This window comes from Herpailurus yagouaroundi, unplaced genomic scaffold (assembly GCF_014898765.1).
Source record: "Herpailurus yagouaroundi ecotype Mexico unplaced genomic scaffold, PumYag 29, whole genome shotgun sequence".
Taxonomy (NCBI): Eukaryota; Metazoa; Chordata; class Mammalia; order Carnivora; family Felidae; genus Herpailurus; species Herpailurus yagouaroundi.
Genome location: NW_024412377.1, coordinates 8,550,625 through 8,573,516, shown reverse-complemented (window position 1 = coordinate 8,573,516; position 22,892 = coordinate 8,550,625). Strand labels below are relative to the sequence as shown.

The window sequence follows — 22,892 nt, the reverse complement described above, 5'->3', positions numbered from 1 at the left end:
GGCACTGATTAGAAGGAAAAAAGCAAAACAAAGAAAATTTAAACAAAAGAAACATCACCTAGATAAACCTTTAACAGCTCTTTTAAGGATCGCACAAGTTTATTACAATTGATGAGCTGACTGAATTCTGAGAATAACACTATGATGAAATCATTTCATAGAACTGCTGATATTTTTTAAGTCCTATGGAAGTTTTCTCACCTTCACTTGTGACCAGGAAATGCCTTCTTTGAAAAAAAATACTTTGTAACAAACCATTTAGCAATTTCATTCCAGGGAACTTGATACCAGGATCTTGTGTCATTTGTTCACCCACATGCACCTAGTTCCAGTTACATATCCAGAGTTTTACTCACAAGATAAAATCATTACTTAGGACCTAGTCCCTTCCTTAAGAAGTAATCATAATACTGAAGAGATAATCATAATAAAGTACATAAAGTATGAGAACAAAAGTATAAACTGATTATCATTGGATCCCAAATTATAGCATTACAGACTCTTGAGAAGTGGAGATTAGAACAGCTGGCCATTAAAGGAAAGTAGACCTGTTGCCCATTAATAGGTTTTCCATTCCCATCTACGTTGACCTAACACGCCTCACTTAGGAGACCCTGGGAGCCTTCACTACCATGGTCAAAACTATCAAATACCATCCCCTTTCTGCTCATCACCTTCATGCCTACCACTGTTCTGTTGCAACATAAGACTGTGCAGGACCGCCATTTTGTGTCTTGGTAGGTGCCGGTCCTCATTCTACCTTACTCTTACAGGAGACGAGGTTGACGAAGAAGTCTTGATGCCTTAGGATGTGAAGTCCACACAAACAGTCTCAGAATATGTTCTGAGTCCATCTTCCCACTTCATGTGGTTGGCATGGTCAGTTTGAATCTTAAGTCATTGGATTCTAGCAATCAGATCTACTCTGTAGAAAATGTCTTCCACTGCCTAGAAGCTCATCCATCTTGTCCATTCTCCACTTCTGTCTAATCTCTTTTCTATCTTCTCATATTAGAAAAATCATGGCAGGGGCGCCTGGGTGGCTCAATTAGTTGGGTGACCAACTTCGGCTCAGGTCATGATCTCACAGTTTGTGAGTTCGAGCCCCACATGTCTGTGCTGACGGCTCAGTGCCTGGAGCCTATTTCAGATTCTGTGTCTCCCCCTCTCTCTGCCCCTCCCCTGCTCACGCACTGTGTCTCTGTCTCTCAATAATAAATAATCATTTAAAAAAAATTTTTTAAAGAAAAATCATGGCAAATCTATATTTACTGAATTCACTATGCAGTCTAAAGTTTTCTATTTCCTTAAAGTTTATTTATTTTTGAGGGAGAGAAAACACAAGTGGGGCAAGGGCAGAGAGAGAGAGGGAGACACAGAATCTGAAGCAGGCTCCAGGTTCTGAGCTGTCAGCTCAAGTCAGGGCTCAAACCCACAACTGTGAGATTATGGCCTGAGCCTAAGTTCGACGCTTAACCAACTGAGCCACCCAGGCACCCTTAAGGTTTTCCGCTTCCTTAAATCTAGTTAGTATAGTCCCAATTTATGCAATGGTACATTGTTAAGTAAATTATTTATTGAAGGAATTAATAAAACTGTATAAGTATGTGTTTTCTGATTTCATTTTTCACATTGAGTTAGCTAAGCCCCTTCAAGAGGCTTTATATGCTTTTATCCTCTTAAAAACATTTAATAAACTGTATTTAATTAAGTGGAATTAATTATTAATTAATTATTAATTTAGGCTCTTTAGGAAAAAGTTATAAACTATATGACAATTTTTCTTATAATACTAATGTGTTATGTGACCTAATGATGTGCTATTCTAGGAGTGAATATCATTTAGATCTGGCTCTTAGTAAATTTTAATGAACTCTGGTATCATATATCTGCTACTTTTATAAAATTTTATCTCTAAAATAAGATAATGTCCACAGAGTGGGGAGATTTAGGTTTTCTAACACTACTTAGCTTTTTCTTCAAACTTCTTTTATCAAAGAATGTCTTCTTTAATCCACATCCCAATGTTAATTCCCATGAAATACAATACAGTTTTATTTAAGCATTATTGATATTAAAAACTGGCTATATTTAATACACACAATTTGGTGAGTTTGGACATATGCCTACACCCACAATACCAGCACCACAATGAAGGTAATAAAAATATCCATCACCTCCAAAAGTTTTTGCCCCATTTATTTATTATTTGTTTATTTATTTATTGGTGATAAGAACACTTAATATGAGATATACAATCTTAACAAATTTTTAAGTGCACAACATTGTGTTGTTAACTATAGGCACTGTGTTCTAGCACATGGCTAGAACTTGTTCATCTTGTATAACTGCAACTTTGTAGCTATTGAACAACTCCCTATTTCCCCCACTCCCTAGCGTCTGGCAACCATCATTCTATTTTCTGATCCTGTAAGTTTGACTGTTTCACACATCTCATATAAGTGGAGTCAGGTGCCTTTTGTCCTCTGTCACTGACTTACTTCACTTAGTATCCTGTCTTCTAGGTCCATCCATGTTGTTGCAGATGGTGCTAATTCATTCTTTTCTAAGGCTGAATGATGTTCCATTGTAGGTGTCTACCTAGTTTCTTTATCCTGCTGTCTGTTGTCCATTTAAGTGGTTTGCACACGTTGGCTCTCGTGAATAGTGCTACAATGAACATGAGAGTGCAGAGATGTCTCGACTGTAGTTCTTTGGCCATATACCCAGGATTGCAATTGCTAGATCATATGATAGTTCTATCTTTAATATTTTATGGAACCTCCATACTATTTTACATCATGGCTGCAACAATTTACATCCCCACCAAGAACAGCTAAGCATTCCGATTTCTCTACATCCTTGTCCAACTTGTTATGTTTTGTTCGCTTTGATAATAGTCATTCTAACAGGTACGAGGTGGTATCTCATTATAGTTTTGATTTGTATTTTCTTGATTAGTCATATTGAGCACCTTTTTATATACTTGTTGGCCATTTGTAGGTCTTATTCGGAGAAATGTTTATTCAAGTACTTTGTCCAATTTTTTTCCCCTACTGGGTTGAGCTCCTTCTGTATTTTGGAAATTAACTCCTTTAAATATTTTCTCCCATTCTATAGGTTACCTTCTCACTCTGTTGGCTATTTCCTCTGCTAAAAGGAAAGGAAGCATTTTAGTTTGGTGTAGTCCTGCTTGCCTAGTTCTGCTTTATGTTTCCTCTGCCTTTGGTGTCAATCACTTTTTCAAGCCTGGTTTACATCATCACTTCTGCAGTGAAACTGCCCAGAAGAAGGCCACGCTAGCGGTCTTTGTCCTGTAATTCTTCCTCTATTTATTTTGCTGGCTTCTATTGTTCCTTCTACCCTCCAATCCCAAACCTTCAAAGATCTTTCTTTGCTCTTCTTATCTGTTCTTACAGTCTCCCCTTCACTGAACTAATTTAGTCCCACATAGTCTCTTTCAGCCAGCATTACAAATTTCACTGAATATATCCACATTCTTTTATTTTTCCAGTTGATTTCTTGGCTACCCACCTGGCCTTGTCAACAACATTCCTGTCATGAATGCTCTTCTATCTATCTCAAAGTCTTTCAGAAACCCATGGGGTTATTCATTCCTAAGAGGCCTGTTGTCCCTCCAAGCATGAAATCTAGTTAGAATTAGAGACTGTAATGTGTGCACCTACACTACAGTTCAAGTATCCCCAGTGGAGTGGAAGCTCACTAATTTTTGTGACAATGCCCTAGGTGATACCATGGAGGCTGTAAGGCCACACGAGTCTCTGAGTTTGAGAACAGGTCCAGCTCTTCTAGTTAACAATTCTAAAGTCTGTTTTCAATTCCAGGCACAAAAACCACACTAAACTCTGCATAGGTCCTGAGAGCTCCCAACCCCAGTGATGTGCTGTGAGAAGAACAGCCCCCCTTCCCCATGAGCTTGAGGCCCTTTGGTTTGGGGTAAAGTAGGAAATGACTGTAATATGAGCGCTAGGCTGGAGGACATTTCAGAACCTGGTCTCTAGAGTTCAGAGAAATAAAAACTATTTAAATGACGAGTCTTAATATGAATGTGAGTGAAATTCATAGTTTATATTGGCATCACATGCCCACCATGTTAATGGACTGCTATGGCCTCTAAAACAAAAGAATTGACACTAAGAGAAAGACGTCATCTACCCAATATTAGGTAGCTTCTTCAATTAATTACCCCTTGTCTATGTCCAGATCTCCTAAACGCCGTTCTTTAGCTCATTATCTTTGCTCCTTTTGAAAGAAGAAATTTTTTTTTTTCCTGGCCAAGGCTAATAAGCCTTTCACCTTAATGAACGTTTTTTGTAAAATGAGAGGGAAAAAAAACCCAGAATCTAGGAAATAGCGGTGTGGTGATGTTTACACAAGGTAATACATATAAAGCATTTAGCTCAGTGCAGATACATACATATATCTAACAGGTGTTTATTGAGTAACTTCTATGTGCCCGGACTGCTCTAGACACCAGATGCATTGGCAACACAGCACAAAAAAATTCCTGGTTTAGACATGGTTCTAGAAATAAAGTACTCAATAGTGAGCACTTGATAAAAAATTGTTTCCAATTTTATTCTTATGTTTTGTGCTGTTACGTTAATAAAACATAGGATTGTAGATGAAGAAGAGAAACTTCCTTGCTCCTTGAGGGCCTTAACATTTACTATGTACTCCTTAGCAAAGCACAGGGGAAAATTCACTTAATTACTTCCTTGGTTCATATACACGATGACAAAGTAAACATTTATTGAATGGACCTTTTAAAAAGGCAACATATTGATACCGTTGCCTTCATAAAGAAAATGTCAGTTCAGTTAAAAAGTCATCAGGTAAATAAAACAAACAAGTAACCCAAAGTAGCCATCTATTTTTAATAATAGTGAACAACATTGAAGAGAATGTGCAAACGCATAAGTATTTGCTTGGTTAGTAGCTCGTTGACTGGGAGTTTTAAGATACGGCAGAAAATATGCATTTACAAATCAAGCATAGAGGAAACTTGTTAATTCTTAAAAACCTTGTGACTTTCAGGTGAGATAGACTAACAGGGCCCGGCAGTACCTTCCCACCTGAAACAACACATCACAGAGAATATGAAACACCAACTTTCAGGACTCTGAACTTTAGGCAGTGAAGAAAGGTAGTTCTTAAGAGACTCAGAACAAATACACTGGGTGCACAATTTCCCCAGCTACAACAGTGTAGAAAGGGGGACCCATGGGGCGCCCGGGTGGCTCACTAGCATAAGCATCTGACTTGACTTCAGCTCAGGTCGTGATCCCACATTTCATGAGTTCGAGTGCCATGTCAGTCTCTGTGCTGACACTGCACAGCCTGCTTGGGATTCCCTCTCCCTCTCTCTCTCCCCCTCCCCTGATTGCGCTCTCTCTCTCTCTCTCTCTCTCTCTCAATCTTAAAAAAGAAAAAAAAAAGATGGGGGGGGGGTACCCAGGCAGAGCCCAGAGAACTCCCTGCACTGGGGAGACAGTGCAGACAGTCCATGGAGGTAAAGGTAACTAGAATTTGTGGGGCAAAGTAGAAGGAGGGCGATCACCGCTCAGAACAAGAACCCTGGAGATCTGCAGAGGGTCCACTTGTGCTATTCAGCTGAGACCTGAGAGCCTGCATATGTAAAAGGAAACCACCAGGGGGCAGGGAAGGAACCATCTGAGAGGATGGGAAGAAACAGTACCTGGGGGCTCACCTGGGGCCAGGAATATGTGTCCACACTGACCAGCCGAACTGGGAAACCCATGATCCATTGGATGTTGAGTACTTGGAAGGATCCGCCCAGGTAAAGGAGTACTTAGCCCTAGACCAAATGCTGCTCTGTCACCCCTAACAAAGCTGAGCTGCAAGACTCAAGTGTATCCAATTGCTTCCAAGTAGTTGTGCCCCCAAACAGGCCTTAAAATACCTGTAAGGAATATTAAGATATTCAGCACACAAGGGGGAAATTCAAAATGTGTTATGTTTTATGAAAGATCACCATACCATACAGACATCACCCAGTACTCATCCCAAGAAGTGCCCCCCTCAATGCCCATCACCCATTTTCCCCAACCGCCTACCCAGCGATGAATCACCAGAATCTACCCCCGATACTGTATGTTAGCCAACTTGACAATACATTGTATTTATGAGTTTTTAAAGATAAAAAAAAAGTGAAAATTGAGATTAAAAAATGTAAAACAAACAAAAAAAGATCACTATACCTGACAAGAAGCAGAAATAGGGCCTGTACTCAGGAGAAAAGTCAAGCAGTTGGAATTGACACAGGTGCTAGAATTAGCTAATCAAGACATTAAAACAGGTTTTATATGCGTATTTCCTAGATTTCTAAGTTAAAGAGACATGGAAAATCTACAAGAGACCCGAGGGAAACTTCTTGGGATGTTTGATTCATCAATGTTGGAGATAAAAGTATACTCTACAGGATTAATGGTGGATTAGACATTGCAGAGGGAAAGATTGATTAACTCGACAACCAAAGGACACTGTTCAAAATGAAACACAGAGTGAGGGGAAAAAAGGATTTTAAAAATAAAACAAGAATCCATGAGCTGTGGGGCAATTCCACATGATCTAATGTATACTTGGTTGTCACTGAAGGAGGGGTGTTACTGGGGAAAACAGAAAAGAAATCGAGGAATTAATGACTAAAATTTCCCCAGATTTGATGGAAATGATAAATCCACAGATTTATCCAGGAAGCCCAGTGAATCCCAAGCGTAAGAAACATGAGGGAAACTACATCAAGGAGCATTATGATCACGTTGTTCAGAACCAGTGATAAAGAGAAAATCATAAAAGGCAGAGAAGAAAGACACTGGATACACTAAGAACCAAATACGCAAATAACAGAGGCGTTTTTTTTTTGTTGTTTTTTGTTTTGTCAGAAACAATGTGAGAGGACAAATGCCTTACCAAAAAACGAGGGCAAAATAACAACTCTTGTTAGGCACATAAAGCTGAGAGAATCCACCGAAAGAACTGCATGCCAAGAAACACTGAAGGAAGTCTTTCAGACAGAAGGAGAATAATGCCACATGGAAATAAAGATCTACACACAGAGATGAGAAGCTCTAGAAATATGTGACTCTGTTTGCAAGGCAGCTGACATAACGAATTTCCACGTAGAGGCACCAGGGTGGCTCAGTCGGGTTAAGCATCTGACTCTCAGTTTTGGCTCAGATCATGATCTCATGGTTTTGTGGGTTTGAGCCCCACAACGGGCTGTACTTTGGCAGCATGGATCCTGCTTGGGATTCTCTTTCTTTCCCTCTCTCTCTGCCCCTCCCCTGCTCACGCTCTGTCTGTCTCTCTCAAAATAAACTTAAAAAAAAAATAATACTGAATCTCCATGTGCCTATGAAGAATGCTACATGATCTTTAAATATTGTTTTTCACGTGTTATCAATCCAAAGGTATAACTTGGTTTTCTGTTACACAGACAGATGCAGGATAAAATATAAAGCCTGGAAATGAAAATCTTCTGGAATCTGTGTATTTCTGTGGAAAGGAACTGCCAAAAAAAATTAAAATAAAAAAAAAGTAAAACTTGCTGGAAGAAGCAGTGGAGGTTAGGTACACAAAAATGCATTTTGGTAGAGGTCTTGGTTTTTCGTCCTTATGAATCATCTTTGCCATCCTTCAGACATGTAAGAAGAAAGATTTGAGCTCCCATAACATGCTTCCTCAGTTTTAGCACCTTAAAGGAAAAGTTGAGCTCTCATTTGTAAAGTGTCTCTTGGTTCCCCAAAATAATGTTAACAGAAAAGAAATCTCCTGTGGAAAAGGCCAAGGGCATTTTTAATATGTATGGAGGACACACCAGATCCCGCTTTTTACAGGTATCCCCCAAGAATGTCCCAGGGTAGCAAATAAAATAAATGCAACTTTTATGGGAAGACACATCTCTGCGATGTGGCGAGTTATAATTCTTCTAAACTAACCTGTATTTTCAGTATTCTCCAGCATTTTTGTTTTCCCCTACCCAAAACATAACTGTGTAGATAACTTATATTTTACAGAAATTAAATGTGACATTGTAAAAACTTTTCCTGAAATTTTTAGTGAAAATATATGCTTTGCTATAATTATGTTTAGTAAAAAAACTTAAGTGTATGGGAAAATATAATGCAAAGGTGAAAATGTGGTACAAAAGTCCTATAATTGGAAGAGCTACGATCCTTGATGCACTGATTGAATCATTTTTTGTTAATGTTGATCCTTTAACAGTGGATTTCAGGCATTCTTCAAAGCATTCTTCATTGGTTTAATTGGTTTTTTTTAAGGTGATACAGCAAATATCTCAAAAGATACTCATTTAGTAATTAGGTTGTATAGGATCAGTATCATTGACTTTCTCCTGGAGTTTAAAGCCTACAGAAGTATAAGCATTATTTTTCTTCAGTCTACAATATATGTAAGTAATATTATGATCAAGTTAATAGAGAGGCAGCTAGAACCCAGTAGGGAATAAACACAGTACTCCAAATGATAGAAAAATTGTTTCTTTTAACATTTCATGGAATGTTACAATTTTAATGGAGGAAGTATTAATATCCATTGGGTGCTGGCCACCAGTCAAAGAATAATTTTTCATGGGCGGGCTCATTTAATCCTCACCCCGACTTTATGGAATAAGTATTGTAAGCCCATTTTACAGGTGATGAAATCGATATAAGAAAGATTAAATAACTTACTCAAGGCCCTACAGCCAGCAGGTGCCAGGACTGAGATCTGAACTCAGCTCTGTCCGAACTGCCAACCCTTCTTGGGTTTCACAACAGCATCCTCTGCTTCTCCTATTTGACATCTTGATAAATTGCATTTTCCCCTTGACCATCATGTCACTTTGATAGGAATTCCCCTTTGCAAATAGATGATAGAACTCATCTCTTTGGTGGTTTTATTTCAGGAATTACAGTTTGAGAGACTGACCCGAGAGCTGGAGGCAGAACGCCAAATCGTAGCCAGCCAACTGGAGCGATGCAAGCTGGGATCAGAGACGGGCAGCGTGAGCAGTATCAGGTACTGGGCACGCTGCCTCCTTACAGTTCTGGGCTGTGAGCTGCCAGTGAAAGTAAATTGTGGTGTTTGTCTTCTCCTCACAAACCTGGCAGTGGAACGGAACAGTCAGTCGGATGTGGGAAGGGAATTGTAACCGATCTGATTTAAGATGTTCAAAAGGTGTCTGAAATGGCCTGATTTGTACTTGAAACTCCTTTAACAGAATTAACACCTGCCCCGGATGCAAATGGCGCATAATTGTCCGTAAAGGAAGGCTCTGCATGCGGTCAGCTTGCTGGAAATCAGATTCCACAGCACAGTCTCTCAGTCTGGTTCTCTTTTCCTAGATGATCCAGAGTTGCAGGTTCCTGAAGGGAAAGGGAGAACATTTTGGTGTAACCTGTATTGTTTGCTAATATATGATGCTAAAGTGTGAAATCGCACCTCGGTTATCAACCACACAGGCAATTCTCTTGGGTAGAACGATTTCAAATTCATAGATAGAAGAGTTATTCAGTTAGCGGCTGGTTTGAGGTTCCAGAATGTCTCAAAACAAGACGTAGTCACTTGCCCACAAAATAAATGATCCACCCTAGGACCATGTTTTCGTATTTAAAATGTGTGTGTGTGTGTGTGTGTGTGTGTGTGTGTGTGTGTGTGTGTGTATGTGTGTAATGTGAGTATGTGTAAAAGAATCATGAAGCTCTCTATAAGACAGCTTTTATTTCTCAGTAATGCATCATACTTTTCTATCGTCCTGTTCTACATTGTGTTTTTGACCTTCTACATTTTTAGGGAGGAGTCTTAGTTCAGGAAACAATAGTTGCTGTGGCAAATCAACTCCAACATTGCAGTGACTTAATGCAAGAGCAGTTTGCTTCTCATTTATTCAACAGATGGAGGTAGTGGATGGTAACCAGGGGCTGCCCCTCCGCTTTCCCTCCGACAGTGATGAAGGATCCAGCTTCTCTCTTGAGAGCTCTGTCATCCCTATACCTCATTGTCAATTGCATTGCCAGTTGCATCACTGCAGCTACAAACCATTGGTGAAAACCAGTCACGTGGCCTCTCGTAGATGGAAGAAGGGTGGGGATCCCTAGACCTGGGGTCTATAGCCACTCTGCTCAGGAGCATGAATTTGATGGTCTCTTAGCCACCTGCTCTGACAAAAGAATTAAAAAGGTCCTTGTCTCCATTGCTCTAAAATATTTTATCATTGTAGTCAGAATGTTTCCCACCAGAGTCATTTGCCATCGGTCTTTTAACATCATTCTTTTTTTTGTTTAACAATGATGAATTTTTGCAAGGAGATCATTGCACTCTTGTTAGACTAGCTTCCTTGGGTGCAATATCATTTTCCATCCCAAAACTTTATTTTGGGCATGTGAAAGTGTATCCACCTCTGCATCCAAGTACCTAGGTTATCAGTAGCTGTGAATGGGTACATGGGGACCCCTTAAACTCATCACAGATTTGTTGAACACCCAGATTAACCAAAGCAGAATGGACAAGAAAAAAATGCGAATTGTGCCTACCTGAAATTGTTTACAGAAGGTTGACTGGTTGAAGATGGTGAGACTAAGTCAGGGAGAAAAATGTTTGTAAATATGTATTCGAACCAGTTCCTACGGTTATACGTATTTGAAGAGCTTTTTGTTAAAGATGTTTTTTTCTTTTCCCCTACTTCCTGAGAAGCTAAGACTGTCAGGTTTTTAGGTCTATACACACCACTGAATTCACGTTTATTTTGCTTTGAAACCCGTTGTTTCGTTATTGGTCAGTTTCTATATCCAGTCTTTCTGTGTGCTATGTTTGCATACTGTACATCTTTTATTTTATTAAATCCACCCCCAGCCCCTGGTAGAAATAGGTCTAGGGGACCATGTTGTATCCTGTGCCTGAATGCCCAACCTCTGATTGGATTAGAGATAGATATCTGATCTAATGGTGATTCATCCAGTGACCAACCTGTAAGAAATTGGTCTTACTCTTGAAAACGCAAAATAAGTGATCCACAGGTGCCCGGGTAGCTCAGTCAGTTAAGTGTCTGACTTTGGCTCAGGTCACGATCTCACAGTTTGTCGGTTTGAGTCCCACATCGGGCTCTGTGCTGACAGCTCGGAGCCTGGAGGCTGCTTCAGATTTGTGTCTCCCTCTCTCTCTGTGCCTTCCCTGCTTGTGCTCTGTCTCTCTCTCTCTCTCAAAAAATAAATAAATATTAAAAAACATTTTTTTAAGTAAGTGATCCAAAGTCTGTGACATCTAATGGTAAGCGGTAGAGGACAGTGGCCCTGTGGATTCGTGCCAGTGGAGGCATCTGTATGACAAAAAGTAGTCCCAACAGAGAGACTGTATTGTTCCTGAAAGTCAAACAGGCCAGTTTGCTTATCATTGGGAGCAGCTGAATTTTTAAATTCTTAAAAACTTCCCTCCTCCCTCATTTGATTTGACTGAATTGATTTCTTTTCCTTGGGTCCAAGGTATCTGGAATAGAACCCATCAGTGAACTACCAAAGTTGACAGAAAAATTATCCCATGACAACTTTTGATTCTTAATCTTATATTCTTAGCTCTCAGCCATGATACACAATCAATAGTTCTGTGTAAAATATATATTGAATGGTAATGTTAAGTGCAGATGACACTACCTAATTATTTCTCTTTGCCAGATAGCTATATAATGTCAGTTTTCATTAAGCTTAATTATTTTGTATATTGGAAATCTCCAGTGTATGAATCTGCACTTGAATAATACAAGCAATTTACTGATAATTCATTGGGGGAAAGTCTAATACATAGCTTCCACTGTTCTTTTTTTGTCATAACCTAGTTGTTTGCTCAGCTTCAGAAATCACCTTTGGAAATTCAGGTCTTTATTAAGTGTGATAGACTAACCTAGTTAGCACATCAAAAGGAATATTCAAAAAACATTTAAAAATAGAATACAAACATTTTTTAAAAGGAGAATAGGTAAAGAAGTCTTTGATAATTTAGATGTTGTTTCGTACTTCTTAGGGATGCTAAGGAGGGGTAAGAGAGTTTCTTAGAGGAAATGAAACAAACCAAATATTTTTTAGACTTTTAGTGGAAGTGGTAAAAATGACTCATAAATATAGTTTGGTTTTCCTCTGCCTTTTATCAGTGATAGGAAACTCTCCATTTGGTTTCTAAGACTCTTTCCCTGGTAGTCACATTGACAGTTGAAACTTTCAAGAAAACTTTTGTTGATATGCATTTATAACAGTCAACTTTATAATAATCAGATCATGAGCGTGAACACTGGGAACTTGGAGAAGGAAAAGCTGGAGCTCCCTGTTGGTGAAGCACGTCAGCTACTGTGTCCAAACAGCCAGACCTTCAGTAGCTGCAAATAGGAATGTTGTGATCTCCTAACATCTTCACAGACTTTTTTTTAATGTTTATTTATTTTTGAGAGAGAGAGAGAGAGACAGAGCATGAGCACGGGAGGGGTGGAGAGAGACAGGGAGACACAGAATCCGAAGCAGCCTCCAGGCTCTGAGCTGTCAGCACAGAGCCTGACACGGGGCTCAAATCCCTAACCATGACATCATGACCTGAACCGAAGTCAGACATTTAACTGACTGAGCCACCCAGGCGCCCCGCTTCACAGACTTGTCTAAACGTCCGTGTTGGTATTGAAGCTTCCCGAGTTCAGATGCATTAGTGGTGAAGTGTTGGGATTCTTCTACACAGGAATTATTGGTGCTTCTTACTGCAACTACACATCCACCATGCACCTTATCTCCTTCCTGACTTGGCTTTGCTCACTCTTTCCAGCCCAGTCCTTTCCAAGGTGTTAGATTCTGCTCCCTTCCCATGAGAGCGTTTGGTTTCACATCTTCTCCTTGATTGCTCAGAACCATCCAGATCCGAGTCAGGAACTTTACTTACACAGATGTTGCCCTTTATTCAGGGTCATGATCAAATCCCCCTTGCTCGTGGCTCACTCCCACACTCTGGCCACTTGTGATTACTTGGCTAATGCCCGTCCCTCAGGCCAAGGCCTGTCAGTGATCATGGTCTGACAGCCCTGTGAGCCATTCATTCCCTCCCAGGCTGGGGGCCATGCATTACTCTTTTAAGTCTCCTGGTCTGAGGACCTGTTTATACCTGTACCCATGTCATTCTCTCCACAGACTCTAATAACAGCATTCTAGCTCATCCTTCTGCCTGCGGTATGCCCAAATCTATCCCCCATACAGGGTGAGATTGAGCTACATAATACATAAATCAGAACCGTGTTCGTGAAGCATTCTTTCCCACTTCTATAAACACACCTGTCTTTCCCATTTCAGTGCCTATGACCATGTGATCCCTTCTATCTAGAATGTCTTCCTTCTTTCACCAGGACACCCCCTCCGGTGAATCCAGTTACCCAGCTGAGGGCTCATATCCTTCTGAACCTTTCCTTGATCAGTCCAAATTGGATCAGGTGTCCCTTCCTTGAGGGTCATTAGAACTTAAAGCATTAGAGATGAGACACCATTGACGCTTTGAGAGGTTGCCTGCCAGAGAATGTCTAACCTTCACTCAAAGGATGTGTGGGGATTTTCTCGAGTGCTACTGAAAATGTAAGGACATCAAAATAGATGACTAATCATATCCCTGATTCCCAAGAACACAATGGGAGAAACACTGAATGCAAACCAGAGTTGAACCTATCTTATGGACTCTTCTTAAAGGACACCTGACTCTTGGAAACAATGATGTTGATGATGATGATGATGATGATGATGATGATGATGATGATGATTTATAACAATGGTCTAGAGCTCAGAGACAAAGGAAGTCAAAAATTCAAAGCTACAGAGATTTGACACATAAATTCTCTATTGCTGGCTTTAAAGATGGAGAGGCTATGTGACTAGCAATGCACATGGCTTCTAGAAGCTGAGAGTGATCCTTGACTGACGGCAGCAAGAAGAGGGTCTCAGTACTAAAACCAAAAGGAATTGAATTCCGCTCACATCCTGAATAAACTTGAAACAGATTATTTTCTAGAACATCAACAAAGGAATCTAGCCCAGCAGAAACTCTGATGCTAACCTTTAATGACCTTGAACAGAGAAACCAACCATGCCACATCTGAATTTTACAAAACTTATGAAACTGTTAGCGTAAAAAATGGGACATTGTTTTAAGCTGCTCAGTTAGTGGTAACTTGTTACACAGTAATAGGAAATATCGACAGTGCTTTCCAGTTGGTCATTAGAGATTATAATAAGCTGAATTATTGAAAGTTTTCCAAGAAAATAAATCTTTTCTGTGACCATCTATATTTCATTCCAAAGGTGAATGTCTATAGCCCATTTTATTTTTCATGCATGTATATATGCATTTGGATTCACATATTAAAATAATCTGTAGCTTTTATTCTAAGAAGTGGAGGTATATGAATATGGAGTAGCGGCATTATTTATTGTGGAATAAGGACTATTAAATAAAGCAATCATACTTAGGCTCACCATTTTTTTTAATAATATAGACACCCAAGATTCTAATTGGAGTTATATATGTTTAAAAAGACGAAATGTTAGGGGCACCTGGGTGGCTCAGTCAGTTAGGTATCCAACTTTGGTTCAGGTTATGACCTCAGGGTTCATGGGTTCGAGCCCCACCTTGGGCTCTATGCTTACAGCTCAGAGCCTGGAGTGCTCTGGATTCTGTGTCTCCCCTTCTCTCTGCCCTTTCTCTTCTTGTGCTCTGTCTCTCTGTTTTTCAAAAATAAATGTTAAAAAAAATTTTAAATACAAAATGTAATATATATATTCACACACACACACACACACACACACACACACACACACACACATAGATATATATGAATTGCTTGCTCCATGTAAGAAGCTGCTCTTTCTTCCCTGCAGATGAACTATTGAATTTCTTGCAAACAAGTGTCCACAAAAGTTTGCCATATCTTAGAGACTGGATGCAAAAGGAATTAATGTTATACGTGTTACCAAAGGTCATTCTCTTTATTAGCTAACTTCTGTGAGCTGAAATGCCAACAATTCTATTAATGGAGTCTAAAAATCTTGTCCACAGTTAACAAAGAAGTCAGGCTTATTTTAGGAAATATGCTGACTTCTGGTTAAAGTAGTTAGAGGTGAAGAAACATTAGTCAAGTAGACACATACTTTTTGTCACAATGAAATGTATTTATTTAAAAGCACGATCACTGAACTTTTTAAGGAAATAAACCATATATGAATATAATTGTAAGTAAAACGTGCATTTTTTCATTATCCTGTAGGATATGATATTTTAAAAAGTAGATAGTTATATGTATTGTTTTAAGATAAAGAAGGAGTAAATTTGCCAAAATATTTCATTTTGAAAAGAACACAGCTTGGATAATTAAATAATTACTTTTATTTTTTTCACATGAATTTTTTTTACTATGAAGATATTTCTACACATTTGCGTGTTCCCAAATGCCATCATCTAGCCAAAGGAAAAAAAATCACTCAATGCCATAGGATTCTAGATTCTTACCAGTGGTGAATACAGGCTTGCTCACAGGGGAAAAAAAATAATAGCAATAATAATATTGCTATAATATTATAAAAAGTAGTTTTTACTTGAAAATTAGAGAATAGCTGTTAGTTTCCACACTAGGCAGTATTTCTCATGTGGCTGAAGTATTACTCTTCCAACAAAGTCTAGTGATTTATTTGAATAGGACATTTCATTGATTGAATTGGTAATAAGAATTAACATTGCAGTGGTATTTTCTAAGTCTTTCAGAATGGCTTCTTTGCATGAAAACAGAAATAAAAACAAAAATATAGAGACTATAGACCTATTTTAGAGGTTTTCCTTTTTCATTGCCAATTAAAAAAAAAAAATTGCTTCCCTGTTTCCTTCCAGGATAAATTCCAGAGCAGTAATCTACCTAGAATATGCTCCTGATTTTCTTAAGTCCCTTTGTGAAGCCTTGTTCTTATCTTAAACCCTGTACTGCCATCTTTCACCTGATCTACTTTTCTCCAGTGACCTAGTCTCTCATAGATTGCCTTTTAATGCTACCGTTATTCCTTTAAGATTTCCTAGTGTAGTCTTGTCTTTTTCCGACATAAATTAAGAATATTCTAGCCCACTTTCTGGGCCCTCAAGAAGCACCATCACATTTTTGCTCAGGTCTCCACACCAGAAAGAGCGAGAACATTCATAGTCTTTGTTGGTTTCACGGGGACATACTTAACTCCTCTCGACCCCTTTTCTCTCAGTCTTCAGTCCCCTGAGCCCTTCCCACCTTGCCTAGAGTCCAAGGTCCCTGTGCTGAGCCACCTCTAGATAGTACCCTAGTGTCCTTTGGATTCCTAGGTGTGCAAGAAAGCTTACACCCCAGGTTGAAGCCACCACCTCGTCCTCACCTGCACGGAGACTTTGCTGAGCCTTCTTAGACACTGAAAGTAGTGGCTGTCCCTCCTGCCTGTCCTCCTTTGGCCTCTAAGTAATTCCTGAAGGGCAGGGGCCAGGGGCGTATGCCAAAGCCGTGGCCAGCACGTGCTAACTGTGCAGTCAGTGCTGAATGAAGCAATGAGTGAATGGATATGTAGTATTTCTATGACTGTTCTTATTTTTGTCACTCTTGTTCTGGTAGAAATCACTAGTCGTACTAATTTATAAGGATTTCTGTCTCTATGTATTCCAGAATATATATACATATAATATATATAACATATCAAATGGTTTACATTATTCTGAACTTACCAGATCAGAATATCACTTTTCAGTACTCATTCTAGTTACTTTTCACGTTAAAATAGCACACTGGATTCCAGAGCCAGTTGATTTGAGGTACTCTGTGCATGGAGTTATGGTTGACCTAGTCTCATACTTTCACTCTGACCTTAGGGAGATGATGATACTGGTGATGACTTTAATAATATTAATGACAGGGCACCTGGGTGGCTCAGGCGGTTGAACATCTGTTTCAGCTCAGGTCATAATCTCCCTGTTTGTGAGTTCAAGCCCCCCATCTGGTTCTGTGCTTATAGCACAGAGCCTGCTTCGAATTTTCTCTCTCCTCTCTCTCTGCCCCTCCCCTGCTCTCTCTCTCCCCCTCTCTGTCTCTCAAAATAAATAAATAAACATTAAATAGTTAAAAAATATTAATGATAATATTTGTTGAGCAATTTTCATAGACCAGGCATGGATATGGTTTACGTAGATCATGCTGTTCACTTCGAGTTAACCCTATGAGTTAAATCTGATTTCATTTTGTAGATAACAACACAGATTCAGAGAGGGAAATTTGTTTTCCCAACATCCAGCAGCTAGGACCAGACATCGATTGTCGAGCCCAGGTATCTTTACTCCCCAAGTACACATGTTAATATGCCTTACCACGATGCTTTTATTCAGTCTTAAATGGTGTCTTAAATTATGTTGGAAATTATGCATGTTGTAAATAACTATCTAAATGTCTCCAGTCCATTTTCTTCCCAGGGATATAAACATTTTGGACTGATTTTGTGCTTATTTTTTCTCTACCCCCCACCCCAGTAATTATAGCTATTTTGAATTCCTTTATCTGAATATATTTCTGAGATTCATTCTTACACAAATGAGGTAATGAGTGCTAATAGTATATGTTATTATTGCTTTTAATTACATCCAGACTGTTAGGCATTCTCTTGCAAATTGCAGTGGACAAATTATACTAATATTTATGTGTATCAAATGCTACTTGTATTGTCTTAGGCTGTTCAGGCTGCTATAGCAGAATACCATAGATTGAGTAGCTTATAAACAACATGAGTTTATTTCTCATACTTCTGAAGACTGGGAAATCCAAGATGGAGGCACTAGCCAATTTGGGATCTGATGAATGCCTGCTTCTCGGTTCACAGACAGTTTTCTTTGTGCTGTGTCTTCACATGGCAGAAGGGCTGAGGGAGCTCTCTGGGGCCTCCTTTATAAAGGCACTAATTCCATTCATAAAGCCTCCACCCTGATAACCTAATCATATCCAAGAGGCCCCCACCTCCAAATACCATCACAGAGTAGAGTAGATTAGGAGGGGCACAAGCATTCAGTCTATATCACATATTAAACACATTTTTCTAGATTTCTTCTGTGGGGTAACAAATAGTCACCTGTCCTGAGGATTTGATGTAGGTCCTAAAAAAGGGTCAAATACTTATAATGATTCAATATTTGTTTAATGTTTATTTATGTTTGAGAGAGAGAGACAGAGAGACAGAGTGCAAGCGGGGGAAGGACAGAGAGAGCGGGCGGACACAGAATCTGAAGCAGGCTCCAAGGTCTGAGCCGTCAGCACAGAGCCCAATGTGAGGCTCAAACCCATGAACACAGATCATGACCTGAGCCAAAGTCGAATGCTTAACTGACTGAACCACCTGGGAGCCCCTTATGTATTTCTTATAGCAACTACCATAGTTAACACTTTTGTATCAATTTTGAAGCCTGGGGTCTTTCCAAAATGATATATCAAAAAACTAATATTAACTTTATATTTAAAAACAATATACCAAATCTTATTTAGAGATTTTACATTGTAAAATAGATATTTCAGGAATATTAACTCTAGTTAATTTTAAATTTAATATTCTGATTGGTATAGAACTGAAAATCTTTATAAATTTAGTCCAGAATATTTTCCATATTTTCTGTCATCCTTAGCATTTTTTAACTCATGGATCTGAAAAGTGAAATTGGTAGTTGCATAGTTTAGAGCTAAATTTCTTCATTGTGTTTTTAGATATTGCCTATGCTCACTAATTTCCCTGAATTTCACTTTTTAAAAAAATCTGTAATAGTATAATGCTTTTCTGTAATTTTGCAAAGGTTGAATGAAAAATGTAAGTAAGGCACATATCACCTCGCACATTGTTACTAGTGAATCATATATATTTTTCCTTTTTGATGAATAGAACACATAATCTTTTTGTTGAAGTCTCTTTCCTAATTTTTCTGCAAAAGATGATAAAATAGTTTTTCTCACTATGGGCTAAAACGACATATGAGGGTAGCACCACATTTGTCTCCTTCATTTTATAGACTAGACAACCACACAGAAATTGACATGATGAATGGAAGAAACTTTTCACATGGCGCATCTTAATGTGTCTCTGCACCTACTGCTCAAGCTGGAGATGAGATTCTTGATATTGTGTGGTTGTGAAATGAAGAGCAGTAATGCAGTGATAACATGTTGACAGGAAATGTTCAGTAAATTAAGATCTAGAAGCCAGTGGCTCTTTGCATGGATATTTTTCAGACAGGGAGCAGCAAGAGATTAATGCATGGACCAAAATACGCATGCTCATTATTTTCTCTGCTTGTGTAAATACAGTGAGAATTAGAAGTGCCTCTTGGTGAAGGCATTTGTGTGTCCTTCTGCCTTTGCTTAGACACTGAGGGTTCAAGAGCTTTTACCAGCTTTTTTGTATTTATATTTGTGTATGCTCCTTTCAGAGGATTAAAAACCAGTGATATTTCAGCTGACGACATAACAACGAACATTTGATTCGCTTAAGAAGAAAGAACTTCAGTGGTCATCACTGGGATGACAGCAGCTCGCTCAACACCATGACCGTTGTGTGTTCAAATTATTAGGATGGAAAGGCAGTGGGGAGCGAGCAGGAAGAACGTGGTAGTGTGTGTGAGGAGATCGTGGTCTGGGCACCAACACACTCAAGAAGTGACTCGGGGCAAGTCATTTGGGTTTTCTGGGCCTCCATTTCTACACCTGTAAAATAGGAATAGTACCTAGGTTTGTTTCAAGTCTTCACTCCTGTGTTCTTCATCTCATTGGCACCTTTCATTTTAGGCAGTAAGTTGCGTGGGAATATTTTAAGATGGCGACATTATGTGAACTTGAGTAACAAATCAAATTGAGAAATGAGGATAGCAAGATGTTCCCAGATAGATTTGGTGCTTCAGAGGAAGGCAGCTACATGTCTGTACATTCATATAAATAGTTTTTTCCAATATAAGAATCTCCAGTTAGGTCAAGGCATGGATTTTATATTTGGGAAAACACAGTCTAAAAGAAATTGTGTACATATGTATGTTATAAACTACCTCAGATGTTCTCCATGTTTTCCAGTTTGGCTAAAACTAGGGCAAAGATATGGAACTAGAACACAGTTTCACACTGAGAGACCAGGGAGATTGGGCTTTTTTTAAGAAAAAAAAAAGTTTATTTATTTAGAGAGAGAGAGAGAAAGCTTGAGTGGCGAAAGAGCAGAGAGAGAGAGAGAATCCCATGCAGGCTCTGTGTTCAATGTGGAACCTGACGCAGGGCATGGTCTCACAAATGTGAGATCAAGACCTGAGCCAAAATCAAGAATTGGACACGTAACCTACTGAGCCACTCAGGTACCCCAGGGAGTGGGCTTTTTAAGAACTAACCATTGGTTCCATGAAAAAAAAAAAATGCTCACGAGGTAATTCTAAGGACCTAACAGGTTAGGAAGCTCTCCTGTGCTTCAAATGTGAAGGCTCCTGGACTCCAGGGGTTTCCTATCAAATACAAAGAGAGATTTATAAGCAGATGAAGCATGATGAAATTTGTCGGTGCTCTGAACAGAGTAAGTCGTGACTCTGGGGATAGTTTTACGGAGGGATATTTGTGTGTGAAGGATAGGAACCACTGGTGGGAGACAAAATGGGATAAAGGCATTGCTCAGAGGTAAAGTTCAAAGTCAGAAATTCAGGGGTCAACTTGAAATCACTGTGGCTGGAATAGCCAACGCATGGCGCAGACTGGTGTTGGAGAAGGGTGCAGGCAGACGTAACCATTCTGTGAGCGGTCCCGCAAGTCAGTGTAGTGATCTGGGGTTTGTTGAGTTGTCAGTAGAACGTGGAAGACAGCTTTATCCAAGGAAGTGATGTCATCATCCTTGGTTCTGCCAGCCGCTTGGAGAATGGAGTGAAGCCTGTGGAGGCTGGTGACAGAAATGGCAGCATTTGTCCAACGGAGAAGTCAAAAGATTTAAACCAAGGTCATGAGCACCTATAGCGATTTCAGAGTTGGGAGGCTCTGCGGACTCACTTATGTCAAAGGAGACAGAGTAGGTTTGTGAAATTATTATTTATTTTTCTTAAAAAATGTAAACATTTGTTAGGCTAAGCCAACACTGAGCTTAGCTTCTATTGCAAGCATTGCCCGTTTTCAACAAGGAAATCTCTGATGTTTTTATTTCATGGAATGTGAATGTATTCTAATTCTCCTTTATCCAGGAGAAACTATCATAGAATTTTAAATTTAAGAGATTGCTGTGTTAGCAGCAGGCAGCAAAGATGTTGCCTGATTTGTTGACAGTAAAGCTGCATTCATAAGCCTGTCTTCTCAAACATCTGTGTGTTTAGTACCTCAAGAGCTGAGGAAGTTTAAAAATTGTCACACGTTGTTGCTTAGTCTTCTGCACATATCCGAGAATGTACCTCTCAGCAAGATTTTATTGAAAAGCTATGTCTAAAGAATTGACTGCCAACTTTATTCAAAATTTAGCAATTAACCTTTTCTCTCTAATGTGGGAATGACGGTATCCACCTGTTAGGGCTCTGTCATTTTGACATTCTTCATTTAAGGTAAACAGTTTCATTCCGTCTCTTGAAACTCATGCATTCCTGTCGTATCATAAATGCCCAACAAACATTGCAGCTCTAATTTAAGCAGGTGGCTTAGGGTTGTGGATCACACCACGGAGTTTTGAACTAAGTTGTGGGTTTGATTCTCAGCTCCACGTATCGCTAACTGTGTGACATTGGGAGAGGTCTTCTAGAAGCTCCATTGATCTATATGTAAATTGTGGAGAATAATACTTACCTTAGAAGTTTGTTGTAAGGATTAAGTATGAAAATGTGTTTAAAGCAATTAGCGTAGTATTTGTCACTGAGGAAATATTCAATATGTGAGGCCTGGTTCTCTCCTTAGTAATTGATGAATTAATTTATATTAATATTGCAATTATGACTCACATGTCACATACACAAATGGGAAAGGCCCTCCTTTTCACAGAGAAATGTTGTTTATTTATATTTTATCTTCTTTATCTTTTATTTAGGAAGTGATTATGATATCAAATTAACTGAAAGCAGTATTCTCACTATTGTCATTCTCCGCCATCACAGTAAAGTGATGTTCTTAAATTTATGTGTGAGTGATATGTATGTGAGGTATGACCATGATGCCTGAAATATCACACTGTTCAGGATACAGTCTCATCACCACTGAAGAGTGTATTTGCCCTCAAGTGGACGGTTGCTCAAGGTCACTGTAATTTGGAGCACCTGTGTTCCCCTATCAATAAACTTTGCATAATGCCTTTGTAACATGGTACAAGAAGAGATAAAGGTGAGAATAGAGAAGATGCTCGATATTACCTAAACACTGGAGTTGCTAGCATTTTATTAAAGCATTGGGGGTCTTTAAGGAATTGTGGAAGCTAATGGTGTCCACTGACACCTGTGTCTAAAAACTGAAGTCTGCTTATCTGGTTGCTGATTCACAGAAGAATTGCCCATGGCCACGTGGGTAGGTTGCTAGGGTCAACAAAATAAGGACAAATGTGTAGAGGCATGGATTTGTGAAGTTGTCTGTTAATAAAGAAGGAGCACACGGTCTCATTCCATCCATCCATCCATCCATCCATCCTTCCATCCATCCTTCCATCCATCCTTCCATCCATTCATCCATCCATCCATTCATCCATCCATCCTTCCATCCATCCATCCTTCCATCCATACATCCATCCTTCCATCCATCCATCTATCCATCCATTCATCCATCCTTCCATCCATCCTTCCATCCATCCTTCCATCCATCCATCCATCCTTCCATCCATCCATCC

At 39.3% G+C, this 22,892-nt stretch overlaps 1 protein-coding gene across 1 annotated transcript in view; it reads left to right on the top strand.

The window, feature by feature from the left end:
• Positions 1–22,892, top strand: part of LOC121041573 (catenin delta-2-like) — a 533,025-nt gene that overhangs the window by 353,145 nt on the left and 156,988 nt on the right. Inside the window, exon 3 of the mRNA XM_040492415.1 lies at positions 8,951–9,063. Within this exon, the coding sequence (XP_040348349.1) occupies positions 8,951–9,063 (113 nt within the window). The remainder of the gene's footprint in view (positions 1–8,950; positions 9,064–22,892) is intronic.